The sequence below is a fragment of the Oncorhynchus masou genome, chromosome 16 (assembly GCF_036934945.1).
Source record: "Oncorhynchus masou masou isolate Uvic2021 chromosome 16, UVic_Omas_1.1, whole genome shotgun sequence".
NCBI lineage: Eukaryota > Metazoa > Chordata > Actinopteri > Salmoniformes > Salmonidae > Oncorhynchus > Oncorhynchus masou.
Window position 1 is genome coordinate 42389827 of NC_088227.1, and position 27584 is coordinate 42417410.

Below are 27584 nucleotides of genomic sequence, written 5' to 3' on the forward strand. Positions count from 1 at the left end.
TTCTGTATCCTTGTGTTGTATTGAACATATAAGACAGAGAAGGGACAATAGGCCCGAGTCAGAAGGATTGTGGGTTGGATTCTCTGAACATAACGTGTTGTGGTCAACTAACCACTAAACCACTAGGACCCACACACTACTTCCTCAATTTTGATCACGTTGCCAAATCTCACGATCTTCCTCATTCTGGTACACTTGTATTTTATATCCCTCAATAGGAAGTTTGACTTGGGTTTATAACTTTATGAAGTTCTCATTAATATTATGAGATATTTTGGATCAATTTGATTAATCTCAGCACAACGGAGGACAGTTTTGACCAAACAAGACCAAATAAAAAACATCAGGTCTAATGCAGCTTAAAAAAAATCTCAATATCAAATCACTTCTGGGTAGCAAAAAACCAACAAAAAACAAATATAGCTTCTTAGCATAGAGCAATTTCTCTAGCAAGAATTTGGCTAAGACTGTCGGAGGGATCTGAGTGGGGAGGGAAACAAGCTACAATTATTACAACTATATCAAGCTATATCAAGCTTATTAAGCTATATCAAGCTACAATTATTACAACTATATCAAGCTATATCAAGCTTATTAAGCTATATCAAGCTACAATTATTACAACTATATCAAGCTATATCAAGCTTATTAAGCTATATCAAGCTACAATTATTACAACTATATCAAGCTATATCAAGCTTATTAAGCTATATCAAGCTACAATTATTACAACTATATCAAGCTATATCAAGCTTATTAAGCTATATCAAGCTACAATTATTACAACTATATCAAGCTTATTAAGCTATATCAAGCTACAATTATTACAACTATATCAAGCTATATCAAGCTTATTAAGCTATATCAAGCTACAATTATTACAACTATATCAAGCTATATCAAGCTTATTAAGCTATATCAAGCTACAATTATTACAACTATATCAAGCTATATCAAGCTTATTAAGCTATATCAAGCTACAATTATTACAACTATATCAAGCTATATCAAGCTTATTAAGCTATATCAAGCTACAATTATTACAACTATATCAAGCTATATCAAGCTTATTAAGCTATATCAAGCTACAATTATTACAACTATATCAAGCTATATCAAGCTTATTAAGCTATATCAAGCTACAATTATTACAACTATATCAAGCTACATCAAGCTTATTAAGCTATATCAAGCTACAATTATTACAACTATATCAAGCTATATCAAGCTTATCAAGCTATATCAAGCTACAATTATTACAACAAGCTACAAAAAATACAATATAATTTTCACAAACTCAGCATTATTCCAAACTCATAGTGTGGTAATATATATATATAAAAACACAGAAAAATTACATTTTTGACTGCACTGGGACTTTAAGTAAAAAATAAATATACTGCTGTAGCTGCAATACTGGCCCAAGGGCTTTTGTCAGCAAATCACGCACTGTACCTACAAGCAACCTAGCATTTCTTCTCCCTGCCATGACACCATATCAAAATGGACCGATGTGTTTCTGGTGGAGGGCTCTCCAACCCTCTCCAGGAACAGGGTTGGAGAGTCCTGCTCTAGTGGATATGAGGGATCAGTAGATCTCTTTAAGGACAATAACAGATAAAGGCTTGCTGACTGGGTCCTACCTTAATAACAGACATAAAGGCTTGCTGACTGGGTCCTACCTTAATAACAGACATAAAGGCTAGCTGACTGGATCCTACCTTAATAACAGACATAAAGGCTAGCTGACTGGATCCTACCTTAATAACAGACATAAAGGCTTGCTGACTGGATCCTACCTTAATAACAGATAAAGGCTTGCTGACTGGATCCTACCTTAATAACAGACATAAAGGCTTGCTGACTGGGTCCTACCTTAATAACAGACCTTAATAACAGACAAAGGCTTGCTGACTGGATCCTACCTTAATAACAGACAGAAAGGCTTGCTGACTGGGTCCTACCTTAATAACAGACATAAAGGCTTGCTGACTGGATCCTACCTTAATAACAGACATAAAGGCTTGCTGACTGGGTCCTACCTTAATAACAGACATAAAGGCTTGCTGACTGGATCCTACCTTAATAACAGACATAAAGGCTTGCTGACTGGATCCTACCTTAATAACAGACATAAAGGCTTGCTGACTGGATCCTACCTTAATAACAGACATAAAGGCTTGCTGACTGGATCCTACCTTAATAACAGACATAAAGGCTTGCTGACTGGATCCTACCTTAATAACAGACATAAAGGCTTGCTGACTGGGTCCTACCTTAATAACAGACATAAAGGCTAGCTGACTGGATCCTACCTTAATAACAGACATAAAGGCTTGCTGACTGGGTCCTACCTTAATATCTTCCTCCTCCTCCTCCTTCTTGGGCTCCTTCAGTGGCTCGTCATCGGGATTTAAGTCTTCCATCTCAACCTTTAAAACACAACATGTTTCCATTGAATTTCATTTTTTTTATTTTTTTTTGAATTGCCATTAGGTAGGTAGAATTAATATTCTATAATAAAAATAATAAAAAAAAACTTTACAACCACACAAGTTGCGACACCGAAATCATTGAGGATAGTGCCAACAGGTACTACACATCTTTTAATAAGAGAGGACAAGGTTCACTCTTACAACAGGAATCCATTATATAAGCGCTCAATAAAAAAAGGTGCTACGACTAGAATGTATCCCCTGTGTGGATGCTAGGTGAATTGGAACAGCATTAGGCTGCATTCTAAATGAACCTCCCCTGCATCCCATTTCCCCGTGACACGGTGGAGCCTTGGGCCGTGAGCTTCATACTTTCTGTTTTGGTCCACTCGCTTCACAAACAATATTTCTGGTTATTGAAAATGATATTTGACAGTGATTTAGATTGGTACAATGATTCCTCTTCACTATTCAGTTCTTGTTTTTTTTTTTTTCTCACAAACTGAAATTGAGTGAACAGTGTACCATTTTATCAACCAGGAAATGACAGAGCAATTTCTACATTGGCCACTAAGATAACACAGCCAAAGTCAAAACAGCTTTGTCATTTTTTTTACAACAAATACCACTCTGGTCGGGAGAACTCAAAAAGACAAATATCCTTGCCAATAGGCAAATATCCCAGCCAATAGGCAAATATCCCAGCCAATAGGCAAATATCCCAGCCAATAGGCAAATATCCCAGCCAATAGGCAGATATCCCAGCCAATCACAACACGGACGGATAAGAAACACCGTGAAACACTAATTTCACCACTACTGCCGATATTCAAACAAATCCTATGTGTGGCACCTTTAACGCCCCTAACGGGTATAAAAACCAAGATGTCAACATATTGTGACATGTTCCCGTACTACATACCTCCTCAATAGCAGCGTCCTGAAGCAGGGAACGGACATCCAACCGCACCATGTGACGTGGAGACGACTCCCAGTTACTGGACATCTAGACGGACAGAAAACAGAAATATAAAACAGAACGGGAATAAATAAAAAAAACACTATATATTGCCTTTAATTACTCTAAATAAAAATAAAATAAATAAATTCTATATAGACACAAGAAAATAAATAGACAATCTATGTATGGTTCATCACTGTCGTTATCAATGCCTTGATAAATATGACCCCTGATACCATTAAAATGTATACGAGCTCTGCGGTTGTTGACTCGAGGACATTCAGTACACTACCTTTTGAATATCTTTCATCTTCCGTCCGTGGGCATTTCTTTTAGCGCAAGTCTGATTGTCTGCCGTGATTTCAGCCAAGTATACCTGGTATAAAAATACATTTGACACGTTTCCACATCAGGAAATGTATAGGTTTTTAACTCAGTTCGAATCTCCACACTCGTACACAACTTCGAATTAAGTCATTCATTGGGCATGAATTCTAAAATGGTAAGCTAGTATGGACTAAGGAACGGTAGCATCGTTGTCTATCTGCATTTCTTTTGATATTTCAAGATATGAAAAACATCAACTCACCTCGAAGCCTTTAGTCTTGGCAGCACTCCAGAACTGATCAAAGTATTTAACCCTGTCATTGATAGCGTCGATGATGATGAAGGGGAAGAAGCCGTCGTCTAGGGTCTTCCTGAATGTTTTTAGCATGCTGTTCCTGTACGTGTCTTCCATCTCCGCTTCGTACTCGTATTCCAGACACTGACAAAAAAAATAAAAAAATAAACAATTTATGAATTGATATTAAAATTAAAATAAACACGTGTTCAAATATTAAATTATAAACTGGGTGGTTCGAGCCCTGAATTCTGATTGGCTGAAAGCCGTGGTATATCAGACCGTATAAAAACGGACAAAACATTTATTTTTACTGCTCTATTTACATTGCTAACCAGTTTATAACAGCAATAAGACACCTCGGGGGTTTGTGATTTACGCCCAATACACCACGGCTAAGGGCTGTGTCCAGGCACACCGCGTTGCGCACAAGAACTGGCCCTTAGCCGTGGTATATTGGCCCCATATACCACACCCCCTCGGTGAGTTATTGCTTAATGAAAACAACATAGCATAAATGGGGCCCATTTGCTTCATGTATTACAATAGCTCCAGTGAGACACCATATTACACAAGGGTAAGTTTTCTTAAGGCCTACAGTCATCTCCTACAGAGAGATAGCAGTTTAGTGAAATATACTCTTGTAGAATGCCTTATGCTCCACATATAGCAGGGGCGCGCACACACGCACACACACACACACACACACACACACACACACAGAGGTTTAAGTCAGTCAGAGAGCAAACAGAAGGACACACCTTGAGTTTGATCCGTTTCCCTGTTTCTGGGTCCTTCTCCATCTTCTCCACCTCCGTCATGAAGTAGTCGTCTAACCCCAGCACTCTGGGTGGAGCCCCTCCACACTCCACCTCCTTGTCCTTAACCCGCGCAACAACATTTAACATTTTAGTCAGATAGCAGACGCTCTTATCCAGAGACACTTACAGTTATAGTGTACTCATCTTCAAAATAAAATAAAAAAGGTAGCTAGATGAGAGAACCACCTTTCACAGTCACAGTAAGCACACCTTCCTGAATAAAGCCGCTAGCAGAAAAGTCAGAGCTAGTAACGACAAGGTATTTCAGTGAGAGAAGGCAGCGCTCGAGACGTTTCAGGGAAGACGAAGACTACGAGTGGTGCAGGTAGAAATGGATAGTAGCGTGCGTTTAAGACGAGTGGTGCAGGTATTTAGGTTAACCTGATCCACCATCTTGACCGTCACTCTCTCGTAGCTCTCGAGATCAGGATGGCGGAACGAGGCTAGGTAGTAGGTAGTTGTGAAAGACCTCTGGGATATCTATAATATATTATTATATGTGGAAAAACAGGAAACGCGTGACAGGAGAGAACATTTCATTCCCAGACAAGTTATTATTACCACAACAGAACAGCCACATTGGAAGATACAGGAAGTACTGTATTTAGGTTCCACTCACCCGTATCAGCTTGGCCACATGGCTTTTTCCACTTCCTGGTAGGCCTCTCATTATGATGACGATCTGAGAAACATCAGAGGTTATGGAACTCACTCATACACTAGACGTGCATCGGGGGATATGAGATCTGTCTACTCGTTGTACTCCTATTGGCCTACAGGTTGAGGATGTTATTATCCTGGCAACGCATTTCTTAATTGTCCCCGAGAGGTGTCAATAAAGTTGCATTGAAGTGAATGAGGAAGTACTGTATTTAAAGTTGCATTGAAGTGAATGAGGAAGTACTGTATTTAAAGTTGCATTGAAGTGAATGAGGAAGTACTGTATTTAAAGTTGCATTGAAGTGAATGAGGAGGTACTGTATTTAAAGTTGTATTGAAGTGAATGAGGAGGTACTGTATTTAACGTTGTATTGAAGTGAATGAGGAAGTACTGTATTTAAAGTTGCATTGAAGTGAATGAGGAAGTACTGTATTTAAAGTTGTATTGAAGTGAATGAGGAAGTACTGTATTTAAAGTTGTATTGAAGTGAATGAAGAGTAAGATGATTGAGCGAGAAGTCATTTATTTGCACCCTTTCTGGACGAGTGTCTCGGCCTGGCAGTTTGAGAAGGTCCTCCACGTTCTTGGTCTCTGGTTTCTTCTCCATCCTGGAAGGAGGAGCAGTCGGTGGGGTGGGAGGAGGGTGGGACGACGTGGGGCCTCCTGCTCCTCTCTCCTCTGGGTAACTCCTCCGTTCACCTAGACCACAAGACAGGACAGTCAGTGCAAAGAAAAAAAAGAGAAACCTGTCGCAATTTTACTTTAAAACCAAGAGGCATAAAAAGACAAGCAAACTGAAAATTAGTAGGACAATGGAAGTTGCCTTCACAAACACCATTTTGATTGTTAAAACCAACGCGTTTTTCGGCATGTACACTACCTGTTAAAAGTTTTAGAACACCTACTCATTCAAGGGTTTTTCTTTATTTGTACTATTTTCTACATTGTAGAATAATAGTGAAGACATCACAACTATGAAATAACACATATGGAATCATGTAGTAACCAAAAAAGTGTAAAAGAAATCAAAATATATTTTATATTTGAGATTCTTCAAATAGCCACCCTTTGCACACTGTTGGCATTCTCTCAACCAGCTTCATGAGGTAGTCACCTGGAATGCATTTCAATTAACAGGTTTGCCTTCTTAAAGGTTGATTTGTGGTATTTCTTTACTTCTTAATGTGTTTGAGCCAATCAGTTGTGTTGTGACATGGTAGGGGTGGTATACAGAAGATACCCCTATTTGATAAAAGACCAAGACCATATTATGGAAAGAACAGCTCAAATAAGCAAAGAGAAACGACAGTCCATCATTACTTTAAGACATGAAGGTCAGTCAACACAGAACATTTCAAGAACTTTTAAAGTTTCTTTCAGAGCAGTCGCAAAAACCATCAAGTGCTGTGATGAAACTGGCTCTGAAGAGGACCGCCACAGGAAAGGAAGACCCAGAGATACCTCTGCTGCAGAGGATAAGTTCATTAGAGTTAACTGGCTCTGAAGAAGACCGCCACAGGAAAGGAAGACCCAGAGTTACCTGCTGCAGAGGATAAGTTCATTGGAGTTAACTGGCTCTCATGAGGATCCTCACAGGAAAGGAAGACCCAGAGTTACCTGCTGCAGAGGATAAGTTCATTGGAGTTAACTGTCTCTCATGAGGACCGCAACAGGAAAGGAAGACCCAGAGATACCTCTGCTGCAGAGGATAAGTTCATTGGAGTGACCAGCCTCGGAAATTGCAGCCCAAATAAATGCTTCACAGAGTTCAAGCAACAGACACATCTCAACATCAACTGTTCAGAGGAGACTGAGTGAATCAGGCCTGCATGGTTGAATTGTTGCAAAGAAACCACTACTAAAGGACACCAATAAGAAGAAAAGACTTGGTTGGGCCAAGAAACACAATCAATGGACATTAGACCAGTGGAAACTTGTCCTTTGGTCTGATGAGTCCAAATTGGAGATTTTTGGTTCCAACTGCTGTGTCTTTGTGAGACATGCTGTGGGTGATCTCTGCATGTGTGGTTCCCACCGTGAAGCATGGAGGAGGAGGTGTGATGGTGAGGGGGTACTTAGCTGGTGACACTGTCGGTGATGTATTTATAATTAAAGGCGCACTTAACCAGCATGGCTGCCACAGCATTCTGCAGCGATACCCCATTCCATCTGGTCTGCACTTTGTGGGACTATCATTTGTTTTTCAACAGGACAATGATCCAAAACACACCTCCAGCCTGTGTAAGAGCTATTTGAGGGTGATGGAGTGCTGCATCAGATGACCTGGCCTCCACAATCACCCAACCTCAACCCAATTGAGGTGGTTTGGATGAGTTGGTCCTCAGAGTGAAGGAATTGCTGTAAACAAGTGCTCAGCATATGTGGGAACTCCTTCAAGACTGTTGGAAAAGTATTCCAGGTGAAGCTGGTTGAGAGAACGCCAAGAGTGTGCAAAGATCTCAGCAAGGCAATGTTTCGCAGGTACTATTTAATGAAGCTGCCAGTTGAGGACTTGTGGGGCGTCTGTTTCTCAAACTAGACACTAATGTACTTGTCCTCTTGCTCTTTCTACTCTGGTTCGAGCCAGTTTGTGCTGTTCTGTGAAGGGAGTAGTACACAACGTTGTACCAGATCTTCAGTTTCTTGGCAATTTCTCACATGGAATAGCCTTCATTTCTCAGAACAAGAATAGACTGACGAGTTTCAGAAGAAAGTGCTTTGGTTTCTGACCATTTTGAGCCTGTAATCGCTCCCACAAATGCTGATGCTCTAGATACTAAACTAGTCTAAAGAAGGACAGTTTTATTGCTTCTTTAATCAGCACAACAGTTTTCAGGTGTGCTAACATAATTGAAAAGTGTTTTATAATGATCAATTAGACTTTTAAAATTATGAACTTGGATTAGCTAACACAACGTGCCATTGGAACATAGGAGTGATGGTTGCTGATAATGGCCCTCTGTACGACTATGTAGATATTCCATTAAAAAATGTATCCGTTTCCAGCTACAATAGTCATTTACAACATTAACAATATCTACACTATATTTCTGATCAATCTGATTATATTTTAATGGACAAAACATGTGCTTTTCTTTCAACAACAAGGACATTTATAAGTCACCCCAAACTTTTTAAAGGGAGTGTATGTTTGTTAGAGACTGCAGTACATAGCATGTCTTAGCATATGTTTGTTAGAGACCCCAGTACATAGCATGTCTTACCATATGTCTGTGTGAGACTGCAGTACATAGCATGTCTTAACATATGTTTGTTAGAGACCGCAGTACATAGCATGTCTTACCATATGTTTATAGAGACCGCAGTACATAGCATGTCTTAACATATGTTTGTTAGAGACCGCAGAACATAGCATGTCTTACCATATGTTTATAGAGAACGCAGTACATAGCATGTCTTAGCATATGTTTGTTAGAGACCGCAGAACATAGCATGTCTTACCATATGTTTATAGAGACCGCAGTACATAGCATGTCTTAACGTATGTTTGTTAGAGACACCAGTACATAGCATGTCTTAGCATATGTTTGTTAGAGACCCCAGTACATAGCATGTCTTACCATATGTTTATAGAGACCGCAGAACATAGCATGTCTTACCATATGTTTGTTAGAGACCCCAGTACATAGCATGTCTTACCATATGTTTATAGAGACCGCAGTACATAGCATGTCTTAGCATATGTTTGTTAGAGACCGCGGTACATAGCATGTCTTACCATATGTTGAGGCACCATGGTCGTAGCGCTCAGGCCCGCGTTCAGGCCCGCGCTCAAACAGAGGTCTGTCATAACCCCCAGGTCTTCCATAAGTATCCTCTCTGTCTCTACTGGTCCGGCTGCCCTCCCTCTCCCTCATGTCTCTGTCCCTGTAGCCCGGGCGAGGAGGTGGGGGACCGGAGCGAGGATGGCCTGGGGGTTGTCTGGAGAGATAAGAGAGACACACGATGAAAACCCCTCAGAACACAGCATATCTGGACCGGTAGTTACAAAATAGTTTTTATTTTATTTAAGAAAATGGGGTTGCTAATCTTGGATCAGTTTCCCCTTTTAGATCATAATGCATATGATAATATGGACAAGGAGGACCTGATCCTAGATCAGCACTCCTAACTCTTTGTGACACGCAGGCCCCGGAGCAGGCAGCATTCACAAAACCACAACAACCAGCTGGACTAGTCACAGTAACACAGTGTGATATAATACCAGCTGGACTAGTCACAGTAACACAGTGTGATATAATACCAGCTGGACTAGTCACAGTAACACAGTGTGATATAACACCAGCTGAACTAGTCACAGTGTGATATAATACCAGCTGAACTAGTCACAGTAACACAGTGTGATATAATACCAGCTGGACTAGTCACAGTGTGATATAATACCAGCTGGACTAGTCACAGTGTGATATAATACCAGCTGGACTGGTCACAGTAACACAGTGTGATATAACACCAGCTGAACTAGTCACAGTGTGATATAATACCAGCTGAACTAGTCACAGTAACACAGTGTGATATAATACCAGCTGGACTAGTCACAGTGTGATATAATACCAGCTGGACTAGTCACAGTAACACAGTGTGATATAATACCAGCTGGACTAGTCACAGTAACACAGTGTGATATAATACCAGCTGGACTAGTCACAGTAACACAGTGTGATATAATACCAGCTGGACTAGTCACAGTAACACAGTGTGATATAATACCAGCTGGACTAGTCACAGTAACACAGTGTGATATAACACCAGCTGAACTAGTCACAGTGTGATATAATACCAGCTGAACTAGTCACAGTAACACAGTGTGATATAATACCAGCTGGACTAGTCACAGTGTGATATAATACCAGCTGGACTAGTCACAGTGTGATATAATACCAGCTGGACTAGTCACAGTGTGATATAATACCAGCTGGACTAGTCACAGTAACACAGTGTGATATAATACCAGCTGGACTAGTCACAGTAACACAGTGTGATATAATACCAGCTGGACTAGTCACAGTAACACAGTGTGATATAATACCAGCTGGACTAGTCACAGTGTGATATAATACCAGCTGGACTAGTCACAGTGTGATATAATACCAGCTGGACTAGTCACAGTAACACAGTGTGATATAATACCAGCTGGACTAGTCACAGTGTGATATAATACCAGCTGGACTAGTCACAGTGTGATATAATACCAGCTGGACTAGTCACAGTGTGATATAATACCAGTTGGACTAGTCACAGTAACACAGTGTGATATAATACCAGCTGGACTAGTCACAGTGTGATATAATACCAGCTGAACTACTCACAGTAACACAGTGTGATATAATACCAGCTGGACTAGTCACAGTGTGATATAATACCAGCTGAACTAGTCACAGTAACACAGTGTGATATAATACCAGCTGGACTAGTCACAGTGTGATATAATACCAGTTGGACTAGTCACAGTAACACAGTGTGATATAATACCAGCTGGACTAGTCACAGTAACACAGTGTGATATAATACCAGCTGGACTAGTCACAGTAACACAGTGTGATATAATACCAGCTGGACTAGTCACAGTGTGAAATAATACCAGCTGGACTAGTCACAGTAACACAGTGTGATATAATACCAGCTGGACTAGTCACAGTAACACAGTGTGATATAATACCAGCTGGACTAGTCACAGTGTGATATAATACCAGCTGGACTAGTCACAGTGTGATATAATACCAGCTGGACTAGTCACAGTAACACAGTGTGATATAATACCAGCTGGACTAGTCACAGTGTGATATAATACCAGCTGAACTAGTCACAGTGTGATATAATACCAGCTGGACTAGTCACAGTAACACAGTGTGATATAATACCAGCTGGACTAGTCACAGTGTGATATAATACCAGCTGGACTAGTCACAGTAACACAGTGTGATATAATACCAGCTGGACAAGTCACAGTGTGATATAATACCAGCTGAACTAGTCACAGTGTGATATAATACCAGCTGGACTAGACACAGTGTGATATAATACCAGTTGGACTAGTCACAGTAACACAGTGTGATATAATACCAGCTGGACTAGTCACAGTGTGAAATAATACCAGCTGGACTAGACACAGTGTGATATAATACAAGCTGGACTAGTCACAGTGTGATATAATACCAGCTGGACTAGTTACAGTGTGAAATAATACCAGCTGGGCTAGACACAGTGTGAAATAATACCAGCAGGACTAGTCACAGTGTGATATAATACCAGCAGGACTAGTCACAGTGTGATATAATACCAGCTGAACTAGTCACAGTGTGATATAATACCAGCTGGACTAGACACAGTGTGATATAATACCAGCTGAACTAGTCACAGTGTGATATAATACCAGCTGGACTAGTCACAGTGTGATATAATACCAGCTGGACTAGTCACAGTGTGATATAATACCAGCTGAACTAGTCACAGTGTGATATAATACCAGCTGGACTAGACACAGTGTGATATAATACCAGTTGGACTAGTCACAGTAACACAGTGTGATATAATACCAGCTGGACTAGACACAGTGTGAAATAATACCAGCTGGACTAGTCACAGCATCACAGTGTGATATAATACCAGCAGGACTAGTCACAGTGTGATATAATACCAGCTGGACTGGTCACAGTAACACAGTGTGATATAATACCAGCTGCACTAGTCACAGTAACACAGTGTGATATAATACCAGCTGGACTAGTCACAGTAACACAGTGTGATATAATACCAGCTGGACTAGTCACAGTGTGATATAATACCAGCTGAACTAGTCACAGCAACACAGTGTGATATAATACCAGCTGGACTAGTCACAGTGTGATATAATACCAGCTGGACTAGTCACAGTGTGATATAATACCAGCTGGACTAGTCACAGTGTGATATAATACCAGCTGGACTAGTCACAGTGTGATATAATACCAGCTGAACTAGTCACAGTGTGATATAATACCAGCTGAACTAGTCACAGTGTGATATAATACCAGCTGGACTAGTCACAGTAACAGTGTGATATAATACCAGCTGAACTAGTCACAGTGTGATATAATACCAGCTGGACTAGTCACAGTGTGATATAATACCAGCTGGACTAGTCACAGTGTGATATAATACCAGCTGACTAGTCACAGTGTGATATAATACCAGCTGGACTAGTCACAGTGTGATATAATACCAGCTGGACTAGTCACAGTGTGATATAATACCAGCTGGACTAGTCACAGTGTGATATAATACCAGCTGGACTAGTCACAGTGTGATATAATACCAGCTGGACTAGTCACAGTGTGATATAATACCAGCTGGACTAGTCACAATGTGATATAATACCAGCTGGATTAGTCACAGTAACAGTGTGATATAATACCAGCTGAACTAGTCACAGTGTGATATAATACCAGCTGGACTAGTCACAGTGTGATATAATACCAGCTGGACTGGTCACAGTAACACAGTGTGATATAATACCAGCTGGACTAGTCACAGTGTGATATAATACCAGCTGGACTGGTCACAGTAACACAGTGTGATATAATACCAGCTGGACTAGTCACAGTGTGATATAATACCAGCTGGACTGGTCACAGTAACACAGTGTGAAATAATACCAGCTGGACTGGTCACAGTAACACAGTGTGATATAATACCAGCTGGACTAGTCACAGTGTGATATAATACCAGCTGGACTAGTCACAGTAACACAGTGTGATATAATACCAGCTGGACTAGTCACAGTGTGATATAATACCAGCTGGACTAGTCACAGTAACACAGTGTGATATAATACCAGCTGGACTAGTCACAGTGTGATATAATACCAGCTGGACTAGTCACAGTAACACAGTGTGATATAATACCAGCTGAACTAGTCACAGTGACAGTGTGATCTAATACCAGCTGGACTAGTCACAGTAACACAGTGTGATATAATACCAGCTGGACTAGTCAGAGTGTGATATAATACCAGCTGGACTAGTCAGAGTGTGATATAATACCAGCTGGACTAGTCACAGTGTGATATAATACCAGCTGGACTAGTCACAGTAACACAGTGTGATATAATACCAGCTGGACTAGTCAGAGTGTGATATAATACCAGCTGGACTAGTCACAGTGTGATATAATACCAGCTGGACTAGTCACAGTGTGATATAATACCAGCTGGACTAGTCACAGTGTGATATAATACCAGATGAACTAGTCACAGTGACAGTGTGATATAATACCAGCTGAACTAGTCACAGTAACACAGTGTGATATAATACCAGCTGGACTAGTCACAGTAACACAGTGTGATATAATACCAGCTGGACTAGTCACAGTGTGATATAATACCAGCTGGACTAGTGACAGTGTGATATAATACCTGTCATCAACATCCATGGAGTGTTTGCTTGAAGCAGCAAGAACAGAACACAAAAACAAAATGTTACACATGTACTGCCTCTTGGTAGTTCTACATAGTAGCACTGTCACACAGTTCTGTAAAACTGGCTGAGGTAAAACAAAGTGCTTCAGAAATAGATTTGATTGATAAGACTAATTGCATCAACAAGAACAGAAGACAAATTCATTAGTGGAGCCTGTAGTTATGTCATACACACACAGTAGCATTCACTGTGGGCGTCGTTAAACCCATAGCAACATCATGTATTATTCAATAATCTAGTTTAATCTCCACTAAATGTAACCAGGTATACCTGTCATCTCGAGGCGGATAGCGCTCCCTCTCGTATCGTTCTCTTTCAAAGTCCATGGGAGCTTTTTCTCTGTACATCTCCCTCTCCCTGCTGTACTCCCTACGCTCCATGTAGGGGTCCACCGGTCGTCTGTCGTAGTACAGGTCTCTGTGGTAGGGGTCTCTCAGGGGGCCCAGTAGTTCTATAGGGGGAAAGGAGGTTATCGTCGATGCCATTTAAGCAGGCACTTTTACCCAAAGCGACATACAGAATTAGCTGCTACCTGCAAAACCAATGTTAGTAACTTTCAAAACAATCACCATGCAAAAATAAACAGTTACCTTTTTCATAGCTTCTCTCCCTGTCGGGTTCAGGCCTCAACACGATCCTCTCACCGTAAGAGATCCGCTCCACCGTGGCAGCACCCAGGTCTGGATAGCAACATGGAAATGTGGGGGTCAATGTCTTGGAGAGGGCAAACACACACACACGCACAGCCTACAAGTACCTGGAGCGGCAGGTAGCCTAGTGGTTAGAGTGTTGGACTCCGCAAGATCGAATCCCGAGCTGACAATCTGTAAAAATCTGTCTTTCTGCCCCTGAACAAGGCAGTTAACCCACTGTTCCCTAGGCCGTCATTGAAAATAAGAATTTGTTCTTAACTTACATGCCTAGTTAAATAAAGGTGTGTGGATAAGGTAGTTGTTGTGAAATTGTTAGATTACTTGTTAGATATTAATGCATTGTCGGAACTAGAAGCACAAGCATTTCGCTACACTCGCATTAACATCTGACAAATGTATGTGACAAATACAATTTGATTCGTATAATAGAAAAATAAACGAGGCGGCAACGGCGTGTTTCTGAAGCAGAATAACCACTTTCAAGTCTATAGGTTTTAAAGATAGAGATAACACAGTGTTTCCAATGAGCATCCATTAGTTACCTTTAGTTACCATTTATATATTTTTACAGAAGCTATTCCATTTTAACATCAGTCAATTAAAAGAAGTACCAATTTCATTAAACAAATTCCAATTCTCTTTAATGCTTTTCAATAAGGGCCATTTGGAATTGGAACAGGAATTTAGAATTCTTTCTGAATGGAATTGGAACAGGAATTTAGAAAACTTTCTGAATTGAATGGAATTGGAACAGGAATTTAGAACACTTTCTGAATTGAATGGAATTGGAACAGGAATTTAGAACACTTTCTGAATTGAATGGAATTGGAACAGGAATTTAGAACACTTTCTGAATTGAATGGAATTGGAACAGGAACTGACCCCAACACTGCTTCCTATTTCCATGTTTCTTTCCCTACCATGTCCATGTCCATAGTCGACAGTCTTCGGGATGACTGGTGCGTTGGGGACTGGAGGAACGGAGGACATGTACCCAGTAACTTGAGGGTTGGTGTCTCCCCACGTCACTGTTTTTGCAGCAGTTGAGTTAGAAATTAGATTGGTCGCCTGGGGTGGAGAAACAGTGATGTGGGTTTTAACACGGTTTTTAAAATGGGTAAATATCTACAATTTGTAACTAAAAATAAAACAAAAAGAGTTAGAAATATGTATGTGACCTGGAAATGACAACGGACAATAATTAAAGTGGTCTTCTTCAAATAGATTGTTGGACTATAACCAGGTTAATACCCATATTACGACCAGGTTGATAACCAACTATTATAACCAGGTCAATAACCAACTATTATAACCAGGTCAATAACCAACTATTATAACCAGGTCTATAACCAACTATTATAACCAACTATTATAACCAACTATTATAACCAGGTCTATAACTAACTATTATAACCAACTATTATAAACAACTATTATAACCAACTATTATAACCAACTATTATAACCAACTATTATAACCAGGTCTATAGCTAAATATTATAACCAGGTCTATAATCAACTATTATAACCAACTATTATAACCAACTATTATAACCAGGTCTATAACTAACTATTATAACCAGGTCTATAACTAACTATTATAACCAGGTCTATAATCAACATTATAACCAGGTCTATAACCAACTATTATAACCAGGTCTATAACCAACTATTATAACCAGGTCTATAACCAACTATTATAACCAGGTCTATAACCAACTATTATAACCAGGTCTATAACCAACTATTATAACCAGGTCTATAACCAACTATTATAACCAGGTCTATAACCAACTATTATAACCAGGTCTATAACCAACTATTATAACCAACTATTATAACCAACTATTATAACCAACTATTATAACCAACTATTATAACCAGGTCTATAATCAACTATTATAACCAGGTCTATAACCAACTATTATAACCAACATTATAACCAGGTCTATAATCAACTATTATAACCAGGTCTATAACCAACTATTATAACCAGGTCTATAACCAACTATTATAACCAACTATTATAACCAACTATTATAACCAGGTCTATAATCAACTATTATAACCAGGTCTATAACCAACTATTATAACCAACTATTATAACCAGGTCTATAACCAACTATTATAACCAACTATTATAACCAACTATTATAACCAACTATTATAACCAGGTCTATAATCAACTATTATAACCAGGTCTATAACCAACTATTATAACTAGGTCTATAACCAACTATTATAACCAGGTCTATAACTAACTATTATAACCAGGTCTATAACAAACTATTATAACCAGGTCTATAACCAACTATTATAACCAGGTCTATAACCAACTATTATAACCAACTATTATAACCAGGTCTATAACCAACTATTATAACCAGGTCTATAACCAACTATTATAACCAGGTCTATAACTAACTATTATAACCAGGTCTATAATCAACTATTATAACCAGGTCTATAATCAACTATTATAACCAGGTCTATAATCAACTATTATAACCAACTATTATAACCAACATTATAACCAACATTATAACCAACTATTATAACCAACATTACAACCAACATTATAACCAGCTATTATAACCAGGTCTATAACCAACTATTATAACCAGGTCTATAACCAACTATTATAACCAACATTATAACCAGCTATTATAACCAGGTCTATAACCAACTATTATAACCAACATTATAACCAACATTATAACCAGGTCTATAACCAACTATTATAACCAACATTACAACCAACATTATAACCAACATTATAACCAGCTATTATAACCAGGTCTATAACCAACTATTATAACCAGGTCTATAACCAACTATTATAACCAGGTCTATAACCAACTATTATAACCAGGTCTATAACCAACTATTATAACCAACATTATAACCAACATTATAACCAACTATTATAACCAGGTCTATAACCAACTATTATAACCAGGTCTATAACCAACTATTATATCCAACATTATAACCAACATTATAACCAACTATTATAACCAGGTCTATAACCAACTATTATAACCAGGTCTATAATCAACTATTATAACCAGGTCTATAACCAACTATTATAACCAACATTATAACCAACTATTATAACCAGGTCTATAACCAACTATTATAACCAACTATTATAACCAACTATTATAACCAACTATTATAACCAGGTCTATAATCAACTATTATAACCAGGTCTATAACCAACTATTATAACCAGGTCTATAACCAACTATTATAACCAACATTATAACCAGGTCTATAATCAACTATTATAACCAACTATTATAACCAGCTCTATAATCAACTATTATAACCAGGTCTATAATCAACATTATAACCAGGTCTATAACCAACTATTATAACCAGGTCTATAACCAACTATTATAACCAGGTCTATAACCAACTATTATAACCAGGTCTATAACCAACTATTATAACCAGGTATATAACCAACTATTATAAACAGGTCTATAACCAACTATTATAACCAGGTCTATAACCAACTATTATAACCAGGTCTATAACAAACTATTATAACCAGGTCTATAACCAACTATTATAACCAGGTCTATAATCAACATTAGAACCAGGTCTATAACCAACTATTATAACCAGGTCTATAACCAACTATTATAACCAGGTATATAACCAACTATTATAACCAGGTCTATAACCAACTATTATAACCAGGTCTATAACCAACTATTATAACCAGGTCTATAACCAACTATTATAACCAACTATTATAACCAACTATTATAACCAACTATTATAACCAGGTCTATAACCAACTATTATAACCAGGTCTATAACCAACTATTATAACCAGGTCTATAACCAACTATTATAACCAGGTCTATAACCAACTATTATAACCAACTATTATAACCAACTATTATAACCAACTATTATAACCAACTATTATAACCAACTATTATAACCAGGTCTATAACCAACTATTATAACCAGGTCTATAACCAACTATTATAACCAGGTCAATAACCAACTATTATAACCAGGTCTATAACCAACTATTATAACCAGGTCTATAACCAACTATTATAACCAGGTCTATAACCAACTATTATAACCAGGTCTATAACCAACTATTATAACCAGGTCTATAACCAACTATTATAACCAACTATTATAACCAACTATTATAACCAGGTCTATAACCAACTATTATAACCAACTATTATAACCAACTATTATAACCAGGTCTATAACCAACTATTATAACCAACTATTATAACCAACTATTATAACCAGGTCTATAATCAACTATTATAACCAGGTCTATAACCAACATTTATAACCAACATTATAACCAGGTCTATAATCAACTATTATAACCAGGTCTATAACCAACTATTATAACCAACTATTATAACCAGGTCTATAACTAACTATTATAACCAGGTCTATAACCAACTATTATAACCAACTATTATAACCAACTATTATAACCAACTATTATAACCAGGTCTATAATCAACTATTATAACCAGGTCTATAACCAACTATTATAACCAGGTCTATAACCAACTATTATAACCAGGTCTATAACTAACTATTATAACCAGGTCTATAACCAACTATTATAACCAGGTCTATAACTAACTATTATAACCAGGTTGATAACCAACTATTATAACCAGGTCTATAACTAACTATTATAACCAGGTCTATAACCAACTATTATAACCAGGTCTATAATCAACTATTATAACCAACTATTATAACCAGGTCTATAACCAACTATTATAACCAGGTCTATAACCGACTATTATAACCAGGTCTATAATCAACTATTATAACCAACTATTATAACCAACATTATAACCAACTATTATAACCAACTATTATAACCAACATTATAACCAACATTATAACCAGCTATTATAACCAGGTCTATAACCAACTATTATAACCAGGTCTATAACCAACTATTATAACCAACATTATAACCAACATTATAACCAACTATTACAACCAACATTATAACCAGGTCTATAACCAACTATTATAACCAACGTTACAACCAACATTATAACCAACATTATAACCAGCTATTATAACCAGGTCTATAACCAACTATTATAACCAGGTAACTATTATAAAGGTCCAACATTATAACCAACATTATAACCAGCTATTATAACCAGGTCTATAACCAACTATTATAACCAGGTCCATAACCAACTATTATAACCAACATTATAACCAACTATTATAACCAGGTCTATAACCAACTATTATAACCAGGTCTATAACCAACTATTATATCCAACATTATAACCAACATTATAACCAACTATTATAACCAGGTCTATAACCAACTATTATAACCAGGTCTATAATAAACTATTATAACCAGGTCTATAACCAACTATTATAACCAACTATTATAACCAGGTCTATAACCAACTATTATAACCAACTATTATAACCAGGTCTATAACCAACTATTATAACCAACTATTATAACCAACTATTATAACCAACTATTATAACCAGGTCTATAATCAACTATTATAACCAGGTCTATAACCAACTATTATAACCAGGTCTATAACCAACTATTATAACCAACATTATAACCAGGTCTATAATCAACTATTACAACCAACTATTATAACCAGCTCTATAATCAACTATTATAACCAACTATTATAACCAGGTCTATAACCAACTATTATAACCAGCTCTATAATCAACTATTATAACCAGGTCTATAACCAACTATTATAACCAACTATTATAACCAGGTCTATAACCAACTATTATAACCAGGTCTATAACCAACTATTATAACCAGGTCTATAACCAACTATTATAACCAGGTCTATAACCAACTATTATAACCAGGTCTATAACCAACTATTATAACCAACATTATAACCAGCTCTATAATCAACTATTATAACCAGGTCTATAACCAACTATTATAACCAGGTCTATAACCAACTATTATAACCAGGTCTATAACCAACTATTATAACCAGGTCTATAATCAACTATTATAACCAGGTCTATAACCAACTATTATAACCAGGTCTATAACCAACTATTATAACCAGGTCTATAACCAACTATTATAACCAGGTCTATAACCAACTATTATAACCAGGTCTATAACCAACTATTATAACCAGGTCTATAACCAACTATTATAACCAGGTCTATAACCAACTATTATAACCAGGTCTATTATAACCAACTATTATAACCAACTATTATAACCAACTATTATAACCAACTATTATAACCAACTATTATAACCAGGTCTATAACCAACTATTATAACCAGGTCTATAACCAACTATTATAACCAACATTATAACCAGGTCTATAATCAACTATTATAACCAGGTCTATAACCAACTATTATAACCAGGTCTATAACCAACTATTATAACCAACTATTATAACCAACTATTATAACCAACTATTATAACCAGGTCTATAATCAACTATTATAACCAGGTCTATAACCAACTATTATAACCAACTATTATAACCAGGTCTATAACCAACTATTATAACCAACTATTATAACCAACTATTATAACCAGGTCTATAATCAACTATTATAACCAGGTCTATAACCAACTATTATAACCAGGTCTATAACCAACTATTATAACCAGGTCTATAACAAACTATTATAACCAGGTCTATAACCAACTATTATAACCAGGTCTACAACCAACTATTATAACCAACTATTATAACCAGGTCTATAACCAACTATTATAACCAGGTCTATAACCAACTATTATAACCAGGTCTATAACCAACTATTATAACCAGGTCTATAACTAACTATTATAACCAGGTTGATAACCAACTATTATAACCAGGTCTATAACTAACTATTATAACCAGGTCTATAATCAACTATTATAACCAGGTCTATAATCAACTATTATAACCAGGTCTATAATCAACTATTATAACCAACTATTATAACCAACATTATAACCAACATTATAACCAACTATTATAACCAACATTACAACCAACATTATAACCAGCTATTATAACCAGGTCTATAACCAACTATTATAACCAGGTCTATAACCAACTATTATAACCAACATTATAACCAACATTATAACCAGGTCTATAACCAACTATTATAACCAACATTACAACCAACATTATAACCAACATTATAACCAGCTATTATAACCAGGTCTATAACCAACTATTATAACCAGGTCTATAACCAACTATTATATCCAACATTATAACCAACATTATAACCAACTATTATAACCAGGTCTATAACCAACTATTATAACCAGGTCTATAACCAACTATTATATCCAACATTATAACCAGGTCTACACTATTATAACCAGGTTATAACCAACTATTATAAACCAACTATTATAACCAGGTCTATAACCAACTATTATAACCAGGTCTATAATCAACTATTATAACCAGGTCTATAACCAACTATTATAACCAACATTATAACCAACTATTATAACCAGGTCTATAACCAACTATTATAACCAACTATTATAACTAACTATTATAACCAACTATTATAACCAGGTCTATAATCAACTATTATAACCAGGTCTATAACCAACTATTATAACCAGGTCTATAACCAACTATTATAACCAACATTATAACCAGGTCTATAATCAACTATTATAACCAACTATTATAACCAGCTCTATAATCAACTATTATAACCAACTATTATAACCAGGTCTATAACCAACTATTATAACCAGCTCTATAATCAACTATTATAACCAGGTCTATAACCAACTATTATAACCAGGTCTATAATCAACTATTATAACCAGGTCTATAATCAACTATTATAACCAGGTCTATAACCAACTATTATAACCAGGTCTATAACCAACTATTATAACCAGGTTTATAACCAACTATTATAACCAGGTTTATAACCAACTATTATAACCAGGTCTATAACCAACTATTATAACCAGGTCTATAACCAACTATTATAACCAGGTCTATAACCAACTATTATAACCAGGTCTATAACCAACTATTATAACCAGGTCTATAATCAACATTATAACCAGGTCTATAATCAACATTATAACCAGGTCTATAACCAACTATTATAACCAGGTCTATAACCAACTATTATAACCAGGTATATAACCAACTATTATAACCAGGTCTATAACCAACTATTATAACCAGGTCTATAACCAACTATTATAACCAGGTCTATAACCAACTATTATAACCAACTATTATAACCAACTATTATAACCAACTATTATAACCAGGTCTATAACCAACTATTATAACCAGGTCTATAACCAACTATTATAACCAGTCTATAACCAACTATTATAACCAGGTCTATAACCAACTATTATAACCAACTATTACCAACTATTATAACCAGGTCTATAACCAACTATTATAACCAACTATTATAACCAGGTCTATAACCAACTATTATAACCAGGTCTATAACCAACTATTATAACCAGGTCAATAACCAACTATTATAACCAGGTCTATAACCAACTATTATAACCAGGTCTATAACCAACTATTATAACCAGGTCTATAACCAACTATTATAACCAGGTCTATAACCAACTATTATAACCAACTATTATAACCAACTATTATAACCAGGTCTATAACCAACTATTATAACCAACTATTATAACCAACTATTATAACCAGGTCTATAACCAACTATTATAACCAACTATTATAACCAGGTCTATAATCAACTATTATAACCAGGTCTATAACCAACTATTATAACCAACATTATAACCAGGTCTATAATCAACTATTATAACCAGGTCTATAACCAACTATTATAACCAACTATTATAACCAGGTCTATAACCAACTATTATAACCAACTATTATAACCAACTATTATAACCAACTATTATAACCAGGTCTATAATCAACTATTATAACCAGGTCTATAACCAACTATTATAACCAGGTCTATAACCAACTATTATAACCAGGTCTATAACCAACTATTATAACCAGGTCTATAACTAACTATTATAACCAGGACTATAACCAACTATTATAACCAGGTCTATAACCAACTATTATAACCAACTATTATAACCAGGTTTATAACCAACTATTATAACCAGGTCTATAACCAACTATTATAACCAGGTCTATAACTAACTATTATAACCAGGTTGATAACCAACTATTATAACCAGGTCTATAACTAACTATTATAACCAGGTCTATAACCAACTATTATAACCAGGTCTATAATCAACTATTATAACCAACTATTATAACCAGGTCTATAACCAACTATTATAACCAGGTCTATAACCAACTATTATAACCAGGTCTATAATCAACTATTATAACCAACTATTATAACCAACATTATAACCAACATTATAACCAACATTATAACCAGCTATTATAACCAGGTCTATAACCAACTATTATAACCAGGTCTATAACCAACTATTATAACCAGGTCTATAACCAACTATTATAACCAACATTATAACCAGCTCTATAACCAACTATTATAACCAGGTCTATAACCAACTATTATAACCAGGTCTATAACCAACTATTAAAACCAGGTCTATAACCAACTATTAAAACCAACTATTATAACCAGGTCTATAACCAACTATTATAACCAGGTCTATAACCAACTATTATAACCAGGTCTATAACCAACTATTATAACCAACTATTATAACCAGGTCTATAACCAACTATTATAACCAGGTCTATAACCAACTATTAAAACCAACTATTAAAACCAACTATTATAACCAACTATTATAACCAACTATTATAACCAACTATTATAACCAACTATTATAACCAGGTTACAACCAACATTATAACCAGGTTTCAACCAACATTATAACCAGGTTTCAACCAACATTATAACCAGGTTTCAACCAACATTATAACCAGGTTACAACCAACATTATAACCAGGTTACAACCAACATTATAACCAGGTTACAACCTACATTATTACCAGGTTACAACCTACATTATAACCAGGTTACAACCTACATTATAACCAGGTTACAACCTACATTATAACCAGGTTACAACCAACATTATAACCAGGTTACAACGAACATTATAACCAGGTTACAACCAACATTATAACCAGGTTACAATCAACATTACAACCAACATTATAACCAGGTTTATAACCACCATTATAACCAACTATTATAACCATGTCTATAACCAACTTTATAAACAACTATTATAACCAGGTTTATAACCAACATTATAACCACCATTATAACGAGGTTTATAACCAACATTATAACCTGGTTACAACCAACATTATAACCAACATCATCACCAACATTATAACCACCATTATAACCAGGTCTATAAACAACTATTATAACCAGGTCTATAACCAACTATTATAACCAGGTCTATAACCAACTATTATAACCAACTATTATAACCAGGTCTATAACCAACTATTATAACCAGGTCTATAACCAACTATTATAACCAACTATTATAACCAGGTCTATAACCAACTATTATAACCAGGTCTATAACCAACTATTAAAACCAACTATTATAACCAACTATTATAACCAACATTATAACCAGGTTACAACCAACATTATAACCAGGTTTCAACCAACATTATAACCAGGTTTCAACCAACATTATAACCAGGTTTCAACCAACATTATAACCAGGTTACAACCAACATTATAACCAGGTTACAACCAACATTATAACCAGGTTACAACCAACATTATAACCAGGTTACAACCAACATTATAACCAGGTTACAACCAACATTATAACCAGGTTACAACCAACATTATAACCAGGTTACAACCTACATTATAACCAGGTTACAACCTACATTATAACCAGGTTACAACCTACATTATAACCAGGTTACAACCTACATTATAACCAGGTTACAACCTACATTATAACCAGGTTACAACCAACATTATAACCAGGTTACAACCAACATTATAACCAGGTTACAACCAACATTATAACCAGGTTACAACCAACATTACAACCAACATTATAACCAGGTTTATAACCACCATTATAACCAACTATTATAACCATGTCTATAACCAACTTTATAAACAACTATTATAACCAGGTTTATAACCAACATTATAACCACCATTATAACGAGGTTTATAACCAACATTATAACCTGGTTACAACCAACATTATAACCAACATTATAACCAACATCATCACCAACATTATAACCACCATTATAACCAGGTCTATAAACAACTATTATAACCAGGTTTATAACCAACATTATAACCAACATTATAACCTGGTTACAACCAACCTCTTTATGCAAGTACATTCAGTATGGTGAAGCATTTTATAATGCCACGAGAGGCCTGATGACAACCACAAATCTGTCAGTAATCTTTCTGTCGATAAAACAAAATGAGCTAGACAAGGTGGCCGCTTGTGTCGGTAAAATAAATTGGTGTGAGAAATGGAGGTGGAAACGTTTTAAACGAGCAGATTTTGATACAGTATAATAACCATCATATCGAAGTCAACTTGGAGACATGCAAATTACACGTTGTGTGCTCCTCTCACTATGATACCAATAATAATACATGCAAATCAGACGTTGTGTGCTCCTCTCACTATGATAACAATAATAATACATGCAAATTACACGTTGTGTGCTCCTCTCACTATGATACCAATAATAATACATGCAAATTACACGTTGTGTGCTCCTCTCACTATGATACCAATAATAATACATGCAAATCAGACGTTGTGTGCTCCTCTCACTATGATACCAATAATAATACATGCAAATCAGACGTTGTGTGCTCCTCTCACTATGATAACAATAATAATACATGCAAATCACAGTGTGCTCCTCTCACTATGATAACAATAATAATACATGCAAATCACACGTTGTGTGCTCCTCTCACTATGATAACAATAATAATACATGCAAATCACACGTTGTGTGCTCCTCTCACTATGATAACAATAATAATCCATGCAAATCACAGTGTGCTCCTCTCACTATGATAACAATAATAATACATGCAAATCACACGTTGTGTGCTCTTCCCACTATGATAACAATAATAATACATGCAAATCACACGTTGTGTGCTCCTCTCACTATGATAACAATAATAATACATGCAAATCACAGTGTGCTCCTCTCACTATGATAACAATAATAATACATGCAAATCACACGTTGTGTGCTCCTCTCACTATGATAACAATAATAATACATGCAAATCACACGTTGTGTGCTCCTCTCACTATGATAACAATAATAATCCATGCAAATCACAGTGTGCTCCTCTCACTATGATAACAATAATAATACATGCAAATCACACGTTGTGTGCTCTTCCCACTATGATAACAATAATAATACATGCAAATCACACGTTGTGTGCTCCTCTCACTATGATAACAATAATAATACATGCAAATCACACGTTGTGTGCTCCTCTCACTATGATAACAATAATAATACATGCAAATCACACGTTGTGTGCTCCTCTCACTATGATAACAATAATAATACATGCAAATCACAGTGTGCTCCTCTCACTATGATAACAATAATAATACATGCAAATCACACGTTGTGTGCTCCTCTCACTATGATAACAATAATAATACATGCAAATCACACGTTGTGTGCTCCTCTCACTATGATAACAATAATAATCCATGCAAATCACAGTGTGCTCCTCTCACTATGATAACAATAATAATACATGCAAATCACACGTTGTGTGCTCTTCCCACTATGATAACAATAATAATACATGCAAATGACACGTTGTGTGCTCCTCTCACTATGATACCAATAATAATACATGCAAATGACACGTTGTGTGCTCCTCTCACTATGATACCAATA

The 27584-nt window shown here is 36.2% G+C and overlaps 1 protein-coding gene across 4 annotated transcripts in view; it reads right to left on the minus strand.

Annotated features, from left to right (window-relative positions):
* The window catches only part of ylpm1 (YLP motif containing 1), a 70136-nt gene that overhangs the window by 26871 nt on the left and 15681 nt on the right, over positions 1-27584 (minus strand). For 3 of the 4 annotated variants that reach the window (XM_064991716.1, XM_064991713.1, XM_064991712.1), the window contains exons 8-19: positions 15551-15698; positions 14568-14657; positions 14248-14428; positions 13914-13940; positions 9240-9442; positions 6033-6199; positions 5459-5521; positions 4780-4899; positions 3986-4162; positions 3689-3772; positions 3358-3441; positions 2355-2432 (exon numbers count right to left, since the gene is read on the minus strand). In XM_064991716.1, the coding sequence (XP_064847788.1) occupies positions 2355-2432; positions 3358-3441; positions 3689-3772; positions 3986-4162; positions 4780-4899; positions 5459-5521; positions 6033-6199; positions 9240-9442; positions 13914-13940; positions 14248-14428; positions 14568-14657; positions 15551-15698 (1422 nt within the window). The remainder of the gene's footprint in view (positions 1-2354; positions 2433-3357; positions 3442-3688; positions 3773-3985; positions 4163-4779; positions 4900-5458; positions 5522-6032; positions 6200-9239; positions 9443-13913; positions 13941-14247; positions 14429-14567; positions 14658-15550; positions 15699-27584) is intronic. The other variant, XM_064991714.1, reaches the window with a different exon arrangement.